General features: G+C 33.1%; 1 protein-coding gene across 2 annotated transcripts in view; it reads right to left on the reverse strand.

Annotated features, from left to right (window-relative positions):
* Positions 1–1,526: 1,526 nt before the first annotated feature.
* ZC3H6 (zinc finger CCCH-type containing 6) overlaps positions 1,527–12,521 on the reverse strand; it is a 51,833-nt gene continuing 40,838 nt past the window's right edge. The window contains exons 8-12 of one of the 2 annotated variants that reach the window (XM_045550073.1): positions 9,705–9,814; positions 9,035–9,288; positions 7,757–8,268; positions 7,213–7,446; positions 1,527–4,757 (exon numbers count right to left, since the gene is read on the reverse strand). In XM_045550073.1, coding sequence (XP_045406029.1) covers positions 3,274–4,757; positions 7,213–7,446; positions 7,757–8,268; positions 9,035–9,288; positions 9,705–9,814 — 2,594 coding nt within the window. In that variant the 3' untranslated portion in view covers positions 1,527–3,273. The remainder of the gene's footprint in view (positions 4,758–7,212; positions 7,447–7,756; positions 8,269–9,034; positions 9,289–9,704; positions 9,815–12,521) is intronic. The other variant, XM_045550074.1, reaches the window with a different exon arrangement.

Consider the following 12,521-nt stretch of genomic DNA (forward strand, 5'->3'; position numbering starts at 1 on the left):
ATCAGAAATTTCATAAAATTGCTAAACTACACAAACCATATCATGTTATTTTGGAATTTGTACAATTTAACACATCCTAATGGGAGCGTAATGATTATGTTCATAAAAGTTATAAAGTAATTACATATTTACAGATACTTTACAAAAATAATTCACTCCTTACATCAAATCTGTGATCAATCAAAATTAACTCAATTTCATAGATAAGGAACTAGATATTGAAATAATCTGCCTAGAAATCAATTCAGAACAAAAATATGAATTCATTGTCTTTAAATTTCTAGCCCTTGTAAGTTCTCCCTCCCTCTCTCTGTTTCTAATCAATTTCAGCAAGCTGAAAGTTCATACAGGATTTCTTTACTACTCAGCTATTCTTCCACTCTTAAATTAAAAGTAGGACTAGGAAGGAACACTATTATTTAAAGTCCATGGCAAATTAAAGGATGAACAGAAACCTAAGCAAACATCATTTCACAATTAGGCTGTTTTGGGTGCAGCCTAATTCTGGGGTTTGGAACATTCAGCCGGGAAACACGGAGGATCCATACAGAAACAGAAACAGACCCAATTGTTGAAACAGAGTTTGAAATCACTCCAACATTTGATTTGTTTTCAAAGTTCAGAATGAGGTTCTAACCAAGATATGAGAAAGTTGCTTACTCTAAATTATTATGATCTTTTAGGTATTCCAGTTCAACACCCTGATAAATCCCACTCTATTCAACATCAAAATAAACAGGCATAAAATTTCTATCACAAGCCAATATGAACAGTTAAGTTACTTCTCAATTGATGAGCCTATCCAGACTCTTTTAAGACTCAAGTTATTTCCGTTATCTCTAAATGTGTGGTTTCTAAGAAAAGGGTCATAACTTACTTTTCTGTGTAATAGTTAAATCAAAGTACATGGATTCTAAAAACATCAGTTCACCTTAAAAAAGACTTATTCATTGGGAGAAAATGAATACTTTTTCAATTTTTGTGAGAAAACAGGCAAAAAGAATATTAAAATAATCTATGTTGACAGGATATGATAGAACATCCCCTAAGCTAATGTTATCTCAACAAAAAAGCTGCATGATAAATAACAACCATTATTTTAAACATGAACAAAATATTTTTACATAAAATATATTGTCCAATTTGAAACTAAGTCCAAACTTTCTTGTAAAATAACCTCTAGGACACTAGCTGATATAACAGGAACTCTAGAATACTTAATAAATAAACATTAATTACATAATTTTCATTAATGACTTTTAAACCTTGCTTTTTAATATTTTAATATCTTTTAGTAGTAAAAAAGATCTTCTGTTAAGAGTTTGTATTCTATTTTTATATTTAACAAGCCAAATTATCTTTTTTATATGATGTTTAAAATGTAAACAGCATTACACAATAATTACAAAATACATGAATGAATTAAAGATTTGGTAATATTTTTGATTTAATTATTAAAATTCAGCAATTTTACTGATTTTATCTTGACAAAAGAGTAAATTATAGTTTGGAATACAGATACATACTTTTTCTGTCAATTATATCCATTTTATTGACTTTTCAATTAACAATAAAGTTAGTTTGGATAGTAAATCAGAAAATACTTTCTTCGGTGGCTTTAAATTGCACTTTTTAACCCAAAAATGTTATCCAGAGCCATTTCAGACAAATGTAACCAACGTATAAACACTAAGAATTCACATTCCCTTGAGTAACTGTCCTTCCACTTAGAACACAACGAACTTCTTACGTAGGAAGAGTTCTTGTTCAATTCACTGCAATCCCATTTTAGCACAGAATCAAAGCAAAAAAAAAAAAAGGTAAAAACTGAAGAAGTGAATAGAAAGGATATGCATTATTAATAAACCATATGCTATCTGTTCCCACAGAAGTATTTTGCTGTATATTTTCAAAATCACTTCCCAAGTGCAGGTGTTTTCATCCAAGGACAGATTTCATTACTTACTTTCATTATATTTTATAATGAAATGCTCCTTTACAAGTTACTTATTGGAGTTATTACCAAAAAACATTGTCCTATACCTCCAGTTCAAGATACTAGTATCAGTGTAATACTTAGTTTCAGTTATAAATGATATTTATAGCACATTTATATACTGTAATAAATACACAAGAATGAATACAAGTTATTTTCATAAAATACAATTTCTAATCAATTTAGGAGACTTCCAAACTATGAGGACATTAAATACTTAAAACACTAGGTAATCCCCTCTGTTACAGAACACCAGTCAGGTGAAATCTGAAAGAGATTCTTTATTGGTAGCCAAATACAGTTGACCATACCTGTAATCTCTGTGTTTTCTTGCTGTTTAAGAAAAAATATAGAACCTAGACATTTAAAACATTATCAATGTAATAATTACTACAGACTCTTACTGGATTTTTTAAAATTTCATTAAAAATCACCAAAGTCATAATGAATACAATTATTGCAGCTACATCATTTGAAAAGTAGTATAAATTATGCTGCTAAAGACAAAAACACTGAAATACATAAACATCACAATGTAACACAGCTGTAACTCATAACTATTTCATATGAAAAATTAAATTTAAAAAGATATGTTAGAGAACTTGGGAATTTTTCACTTTAGCAAAACATTCTATTTATACTTGTGTATCTCCAACTTCTATAATATGATACAGTATACAATAAAATACTTTTAAAAGATATGACATTCAAATGCTTCATTTACACAAATAATATTGCCAAATACTAATAAAGTGATGCCCTTAAACATGAACTGCTCTGCTAATTGTGATTTTAAAATGTTTACTTCATTTTACATTTTAGTTAGCAATTAGCATTACATATTAATCAGTTCTGTGCTGACAAATAGAGAGGGTCCTAGTCAAAATACTGTTTCTCAAAAGTAATGTACATCATATTGCTTGAAACTAAACAACCATATAAAAGTGGCAATAATTTATCTAAACATTGATTATGAAAGACAACTGGCATATATTCAGGCAGAGTGTTGAGTTCATGATGATTTATTTACAATAAATATGTAACGGAAGTGAACATGATAAGATTTTATGTCAATTCCTACAGTCTCTTAAAGTTATAAAAATATTATATAAAATACCACAGACTTTAGAGGCTATAACTTCATGTGGTTCTGATACTAGCAGCTGAAAAGTGTTTATAATTTAAAAATAAATAAACTATAGAGGTAAACGAGTTACAAAACAGCAGAGGACTGCAATAGTCACAAGAGTGAAAAGAATTGCTTAATTACACAATAGCTAACAAAATGGTGAAGCAGTTGGATCAAAAGTTTTAAAAACCTCTTTCAGAGATTTATCATCTGTTTCTTTACTGGGGTCATTATCTGGTGTCGGGCTCACCTGTCCTGGCTGCCTTGATTGCCTCGGATCGCTGTACTGGGGCCTAATTAAGCCTGTTAATGCCTGAATAGGAAGACTGTGCACTGCTGGGACCTGAACCTTACCAGAACTCCTGAGAACATCTGCCTGCGGGTCAGCTGGCCCATCGGCAGTGACTTCCACGTTTGGAGTGGTTTTCTGTGGCAGGATTGCTTCTCCAGGAGAAGGCTCATTTTGGTCACTATTTTTTAAACCACTACTTTTTTTCTGGTTCTCTGCATTTTCTCCTAAAGAAACTGTTGCTGGCTCTGATGCAGATGACGAACTATGATCCCTAGGGTCATACAAACTAATACCACCAAGAACTGAACTTGGAGTTCCCAGGGGAAGGCCAGCTGAAGACAAGAGTTTAGGGGCATATGGAGGCAGAGCCCCAGGACCAGAATTGCTAGTTCCTGCCCCTGAGGACTGTGATGAACCAGGGTTTGATCTGGCTAAATGAGGGGTGCCCTTTGATGTATGTGAATCCTTCATAACCATTTGATGAGACTCTGTACTGGGCAGTCTGTGAAGCCTAGGATCAAAATTTTTTTGCAGCCTAGGATCTCCTAATTTACTTCCTGAACTATGTAAGTCTCCAAATTGTTCTAGATAGCCTTCTCTGTTTGCTGTGTTAATTTTGGCTTTAGCTGCTAATTTTGGATCAATAGACGCTGTGTTTTGATGAAGAGCACTTTTTGTATTCCATAACCTATTGAGCCTCTGGTCAGCTATAAGTGGGGGCAGAGGTAAATTGATTGAAGATACTGGATCAGGTTTAGGTAAAGGTACTGGAAGTAAGTCTTCTGGAGCCCACACGATGTGTTTTGCAAAATTGGGTTTGGTTAGGATAATGTCCATTTTAATGTGACTGAACTGTCTCAACTGTGACCTTGGATCCTGGAGCATTACACCAGGTGGAGCATCCAAAGGTATTAAGAAAGCTTTTTCTCTCAGTTCTCTTTCTGTATCTTCATCATCATCATCTCCTCTTTTGTGTTTGACATTAGCGCCAGCATTTGCATGATGTAAATCAAACTTTGCCCCACCAACAGATGAGCCTACGTGACTACTTCCATTCCCTCTTAATTTCCTGGGATCCCACGCAAGTCTAAGATCCAGTGGAGCAGACTCAGGAGGTTTTTTAATGTCTTGCCTTGGGATAGTCCTAAGTCTAGGGTCAACCACTTGATTTCCTTTACATTTCTCTTTAGCAAGTCTTGGATCAGTAGGAGTGCTGAGTTCTATGGAAGGTTGTTGCTGATTCCTTAAAGATTCTGTTTGTCTCTGTAATGTTTTCAGTATTGACTTGACACTGCTCCCTTCTTCTTCTTCACTACTGGAATACCAGTTAACTGTATCATCTAAATGCAGACAAAAACTTATTATAAAGAATGAAGCATTTATATTGGGCCTTAATTATTAAGATAAAAACACATACTGTATATTTCTAAAATAGGTGTAGTCTAACTTCAAGAAAATGCATGACAGAAATGCCAGATTTTAATACTGGAACAAGATAAGATGTAGTAAGACAATTACCAATTCAGTCATTATACTCTGTAAAGGAAGAGGTACAATATTAGAATACGTGTAAGGTCCTTCCAGTCAAAGTCAGGACATTTCATTCCAACTGGCCAAAGGGAACTCAGATGTGTGTGTGGTACGCATGGCAGGGCTGGGGGAGAAGAGAAGATACTCTTGGAGAGGCATTCTAATGTGGTTTTGGAATCTCCAATTCAATTATTCCTTAAGCTTCAAAACTCTGGATTTATCAAGATAACAAGGGACTGGAAAGAAAACAAAATGCTATAAATGATGGTTAAGGGAGCAGTGGAAACTGAGCAAATGAGGGATGGGGTGGAGACTTTTCATTTACACTTTATGATATTTTTAGATGTTTGACCCATGTGAATATATTAATTATTCAAGCATTAAATTAAAAAATAACAAAAATAACTTCCTCAAGTTTATAGATTCTTAACTTCATGAGAACACTTACTCCTAAAGCCTATTTAACTCGAGTGTTAGACACAATTTTAAGAAGCCTACCTATCAGACGGCTTCTCTGTAGTAGAGAAGGAATTACAAACTGAAAGTTCAGGAGGGTGATTCTCCTTCCTCTCCATTACAATATATATAGGTTGGCTATGAATTGACCACAAAGTATCTACTCTTCACATTCTTGCCAGAACATACAATACAGATATATACTCTGTATACGTGTGTGTGTGTGTGTGTGTGTGTGTGTGTGTATACATTCTAGAATATCTTATATCGGCAGAACATCCAACATATTCTCATTTTTACCCCATTTCACTGCTCACTAATGTGTTTCTACTACATGAAACTTTAGTGTTACAGGTTTAGTTAGAATAGAGCAGTACGTAGAAAAACAAGCATTGGTATTTAGGGTGGACTGTGGTTTAAAACAGCATGTATAATAGTATATCACAATTACAAAAAGTTTTACTCAGATCTCAGTGTCTGAAAAAACTACTTCTAGACACTAGATCTCTTTACTTCTCTTACTTCTTTGACATCAAGGAAACTTTGACCTGGACTTGTGATTCACTTTTACCTGTGCAGTTATATTAAATATTTCTGCATAATAATTTCACTCTTTATTGTATTTGTTGCTTCTATCCTTATTTTTTTCATTTCCATATATTTTATAAGCAGTCTTACATCCTTCTTAAAATAAGAGCGAATATAGTAACAGAAGGAGAACAGAAGAGATAGACCAATGGGAAACAGATATTAGAAAATGATACTTAAAAGCTTTTTATCAAAGGAGAGATGAAATTCATATAAAAGCATTAAAATTTATAAAAATAAACACAAACAAAAAATCTTAGCTGTTAAAGATTATTTCTTTAAATGGTTCCTGATCCAAAAAAGAGAAAGATTATTTGTGTATATAGAGCAAACTCTCACAGAACATTACCAATGTATAATATTGTAGTATAAAATTTTATATTATCTAGAAGTTTTAATTTTCTTGTTTATGAAAACATAAAACTCTGTAAGACTTTACAGAAAGATTACCCTTAAAGTGGTTGTTTTTTAAAATTAAGTTTTAGCACTTAAAGGAGTACTTTTAAAATGTATAGAAAATTCACTTAGCAGAGATCCTTCATTTTTCTGTGATATTAGATAAATAAAGTTAATATTACCTTCTTCAAAAATGTAACAAAAAATGTTCATATAATAGCTTGTGCCTACCTAGTCTCACCTAGATTTACATAGTTATTCATAAATTCCATATTTAAGACTGGCCAAACATCAATTTTGTAATTCATAAAAAGAACTGGATGGTTTAAACTTTTCTCATCCTTGACTGAATTAACTAATTGCTGTATACTTATCAATATCAAAAGTTCTAAGGTAAATTTACCATATAATCTTTTCATATTAAAAATAGTATTTCTTAATAATATGGTAGAACCTTGATTACAGCCTTATGCTCCCAAAATTTCTCTAATAACTGAATCATTTTGAAATTGGGCTAGACTTCAAAATCCTCAAACTGGAAGGTATCTTTTTCCTATTCTATTAATATTTCTTTTCTTCCAAAAAAAAAGGTTTAACTGCTTCCAAGTCTGATCACCTAAGCTTTGAACTCTAAGTTCAAATCTGTTCACTACTTCAAGTCTAACTGTTTGCAATTGCAATTAATTATTAATGCATTAATGGCACTGAAACCACAATTAATCTCAAGAAGATAGGGGATACAAGGTAAACTGGAATAGAATAGATAGGTCAGAGGAACACATTTTCTAATTTTAAGTAAGATGCTATTAATAACACCTGACACACCTTCTTCCTTGCTTGGTGCCCTGTGAGGTTGGGTGCTGGTTGGTTCTTCGTCTTCTTGGTATCTCTGAGTAAGTCTGACAAAAAGAGCTCTCTGCACTGCAGGGAGGAGCCCTGGTGCAGGAAGAGGGCCACGGCCTGTCCTGTTGCTGCTGCCATCAGACCCACTCCCACAGTTAGGTGAGTCTTGAAGAACAGGAGGCTGCTGCTGGGCATATTCACCATGCCACATCCCATCTACATGCATAACATGGGAGAGACAGACACTGAGTAAGCACCAAACTCCACCACACTCATAAGAAATGGAAGCTCTCATAATAATTAGATTCAATTATCAAATTATTATGTACTTTTAAAGTATTTTTAAAGTTATCTTAAATTATATTGTTTCAAAAGTTTGGCTAAACTGAAAACATTTTAAGATTTCAATTTCATCAATTATACCTTTTAGCTTTATTGAAACACACATTCCTATCATGCTTTCAATGAAAAATTGGACTTTAAATATTTTAAACTAGGAATAAGTTATTTCAAAAGGTAAACTTACCACCTAAGGTAGTGGGTGGCTGAAAATTATGTACAGCATGCTGTGAATAGTAATTATCATAAAACTCAGCTGGGTTTTGTAGGGACTCATAATTGGTGTTGAGCTGCATTTCACCAGGACTTTGCTGGTATGATGAACCTGGAGAACAGTGATTCTCTCTGGGTACTTTCATCACGTGTCCTGGAAAACCTGAAGACTGGTAAGCCCCACCCATATTCGGCAGTGTCAGAGGTGTATCCGGTTGAACAAGGACTCCAGCTTGATTGTGAGGGCCTACAATTTCAGGTGGACCAGGTGGTAAAGGTGGGCTCTGTGGCACTGGTAGACCAGGGGGTCCTGAACATGGGTGATGTCCAGGGGAGCCTGGGTGCATCACAGGACTGCTGCGTCCCTGAGACATATTAGGTCCAGGACCTGGACTTGACCCAGAACTATAAATATGTTGAGGGCGTGGGCTGCTTCCCTGAAATTGTGGTCCTGGAGGTGAGGCACTGTTATAAAATGCTGGTGGCCTGTAGACAGAAATAGTATTCCTTATTAGTTCAAAGAAAAGAGAAAAACAAGAATGTTAACATTTCTAAATAGATATTGGTTAAGTATGTTTTTCTATATCAGAATAGAATAACTGTGTTTAAGAAGTTTAGTCCCTATCATCTTTAGGTAGAAACACCACACATGCCTCTTGCTTTCATTTTAGCCCACTGGCTGCTTATTACCAGCTGCTCTAAAACTCACTCATTATAGATATTTTGAAAAATCCAGAAAAGTACTAAGATCACCTTTAATCCCACCACCCAAAGATAAATTTTTTGATTGGTTCTCTCCTAGTTCTTTTTCTGGGTATACATAGACTTTTTTACAAAAAAATTATATTACAATTGGTAATTGGTTATTGCTGGCATATAAAAAGACTTTCACTTTTTGACTGTTGCTCTTCTTTCTGGACATCTTACTAATTTAATTATTATTTCTAACAGTTTTGTCGGTTGATTCCTTTGGGTGTATTGAGGGAGACTGTCCAAATAATGAGTCTGCCACTCTACTTCTAATCTTTACATATTTTGTACCTTTCTCTTATTTCATTGACTAGGTAGGATCTGATATACAATATCTGCAAAATAGTGGAATAACTTTTTGTCCTTCTTGACTTCAACAAAAATACTTTTAATGGTTCACATTAATTGTGATATTTACTTTAGATATATTGTTCCTCATTTGCTGAGATCTCCTTGTTTCCCTGAGCGGTCAGGGTTAAAAGAATAAACAATGGGAACTTACTTCTTTCCAATTTTATGTGCTAAATCCACAGTAGGTTTTACAACTATTTCAAACAGAGATGGAATTTTCTTGAAATCATCAGAGAGATCTGTCTGAAAATCATCTTCAGGATCAGAAAAGGGAAAATGCTCTGGAGGAGTTGGCAGAAGCCCAACCCCTGGAGGCGGCTTGGGAAGAGGAGTTATGCCACGCTTTCTAAGTTCTTCTAATTCTCGCTCGTCTTCATTTATAAGTTCTTCATCAGTATTTAACACCTAAAAATATTGGCAAAGATTACTATTTCAAAACAAGTTATCTTCCTCATATTAAAACTGTGAAGACTTCAGTAAACTAATTTTGACAGTACGAAAATAATATTGAAGTTGAAATAGATCAGAGATAGCTAATTCCTCATTTTTGATAAATAGAATGAGGTTCAAAGAGGTAAGGAATATTGCTCAAAGTAAATTAGTTTGCTTAATGGCAGAAGAAGGATAAGAACAAAAGAGTCCTAACTCCTAGTCCAATATTTCTGCTTTTCTAATGTATTATATTAATAGAATAAAACATAAAATAAAAAATCCTCAATTTCTCAGCAGTTTCATAAAATACGATTTGTAAAATATGATTCAAGTCAAAACAATCTTCAGAGAAACCTAACAAATAATCAAGGTACAGAAATATTACTCACTTTGTCCAAAAGTTTCCTTGTTTCTTTAGTTAGATCATCATGGGAAAATTTACAGTTGTCTCCTTGGTAACACTTTGCTCCGCTATGGTAGAACTTGCACGGAAATTCATGTAAATAAAAATATTAAGGAACAGACCAAGTAAAATCAAGGTCTAATTTTTTAAGCAAAAATAAAAAATAACTGTTATACAAGATGATTAAGTTCTAGAGATCTGCTGTATAACATTGTGCCTACAGTCAACAAGACTGTATTTTATACTTAAAATTTTAAGAGGGTAGAACTCATGTTGTGTTCTTACTGTTTAATTAAAAAAACTGCTGAATCAATAAGGTTGTATTATATATTATACTGAATTTCCTATAATCATATCAGACTATTTTTTATTTTATTAAGATTAAATATTTTAATTATACAGGAATGTTTAAGCAGTTTTTAAAATCTGTCATTTATTAAAACTAGAAAACCATTTTTTAAAGAAAAAAACATTTATAATGGTTACAGTAAACACTACAGTATTTTAATTACATAAGCCCCATTACTTTCTACAATAAAATAATATATACATACAAATTTTGTAGCATGAACTTATATCTATGAAGAAAGTAAAGGGGCTTGATATGTCATATTAAAGGCAAATATCCCAACAGTGAAAACTAAGACTAATCTTACTTAAGATTTTGGAGACTAACTTCTAAAGAAAATATTAAATCTACAAGCATAGTGAGAAATACACCATTTTTAGGTGGTGTGTGTTCAGGGAATAGCTCGGTGGTTTCAGGAAATTTATTACTATAATCATATTGATAAGGTCAAGAAAGAAAAATCATATCATCTTGGCAGATGCAAAAGGCAACTGATAAAATTCAAAATTCTTTCTCGATTAAAAAAAAACCTATTGGTAAAATAAGAATATACTTTCTTAACTTGATTTTAAAACAACTGTCTTAAAACAATAGCCACAAGCCAAAACAAAAAGGCATCATTATTAAAATATGTATTATTTCTGCCACAATCACTATTATTTAACATTATTTTAGAAGTATAACAATACAATTAAAATAAAATAAGAGGTATAAATATTGTTAATGAAATAAAATTATCATTATTTACAGATGGCATGACTGTGGAAAAAACAGTAAGACTAAATTGAAAGCTTTTAGAAACAGAGTTCTTTCTATAAGATGTTTGGTTTCTAAAGAAATATGTCAAATCTGAAAAAGAATTATTTTTCTTGAATAGGACAAATTTATTACAACATTTTGATAAAGAAGGGAGGAGTATTTTCCCTACCAAATATCAAACATACTCTTATAGAAGGGAATAGTCACAATAGATAAGAGTAGTATAGAAGCAGAATTGTGTACAAAGGAAACATTAGGGTCTGGCAAAGATGCCATTTTAAATCAGTGAAGATGAGACAATGAGTTAACCATTTGGAAAAAGAATAAAGTCCTTACTGCACATCATACATTAAAATAGAGTCCATATGAATTAAAGATGTAAATGTAAAATAAAAATTACAATCTTCACAGTTATTATATTAATAGATCTCATTTTTATAAAAAATTGTGTGTATAAACATATATACGTATATATATTCATTCACACACACATACTTTGGCATAGAAGAAAGTCTGGAGAGGCTTTATGCATATTGTAAGCATGGTTATCCCTATAGAATGACATTACTTAGGATTTAAAAGTTTGAAGGTTATCAAACATACACAAAAGTAGAGAGAATAACTGTAAATTCCCTCTCATGCTGACCACATAGGTTCAACAATTTTCATCATTTGGCAATTTTGTGAGATTTATAATATATCACCCCTATACTTTCTTCCTGACTCTCACTCCAAACACTGGAGTATTTTAAAGCATATTTCAAATACATTTCATCTGTCAATATTTCTGTACCTACTTCAAACATATAAGGAATACTTTTTTTTTTTTTTTTGAGACAGAGTCTTACTCTGTTGCCAGGGCTAGAGTGCCGTGGCGTCAGCCTTGCTCACAGCAACCTCAGACTCCTGGGCTCAGGCAATCCTCCTGCCTAAGCCTCCCAAGCAGCTGGGACTACAGGCATGCGCCATCATGCCCGGCTAATTTTTCTATATATATTTTTAGCTGTCCATATAATTTTTTCTATGTTTAGTAGAGACGGGGTCTCGCTCTTGCTCAGGCTGGTGATTCGCCTGCCTCGGCCTCCCAGAGTGCTAGGATTACAGGCGTGAGCCACTGTGCCCAGCCAGGAATAATTTTTCTTACCAATCACGACCTCATTATCAACCTGAAAAAATTAATGCATTAATTTCAACTAGTGCCCAGTCACCATACAAATTTTCTAGACTGTTCTTTAAGTTTTTTTTTATAATTCCTTTATTCAGATTAGGATCCAAAGATGATAGACAAATTGCATCTAGTTAATGTATCTTTCAAGTTTCTTTTATTGATCTCTATTTTTATATCATGTATTTGTTAATTTTAATATTAGTTATAGATGGTATTTAAATACTCCCTACTGTTTCTTATCAGGAGGTATTTAATAACTGATTGTTTCTTTTTAGTGATGTTAAGACTTATCAATTTAGGTGTTGTCAGCTTCATACATCAATTATAAAGTTCCTCATCCACTTTTCACCTAATGATTTTTGCATCCATCAGTAATCACTACCCAGATGGATTAGAATTTGCAAAAGGTGAAACTGCTAGGTCAAAGGATAAATGCGTGTGTAATTTTGCCAGACACTGCCAGGCTTCCCTCCAAAAGGGTGCACTGTTTTGACATTCCTACCAACAAGGTATGAATGTATGTATTT

The sequence above is a fragment of the Lemur catta genome, chromosome 4, assembly GCF_020740605.2.
Source record: "Lemur catta isolate mLemCat1 chromosome 4, mLemCat1.pri, whole genome shotgun sequence".
Lineage (NCBI taxonomy): Eukaryota > Metazoa > Chordata > Mammalia > Primates > Lemuridae > Lemur > Lemur catta.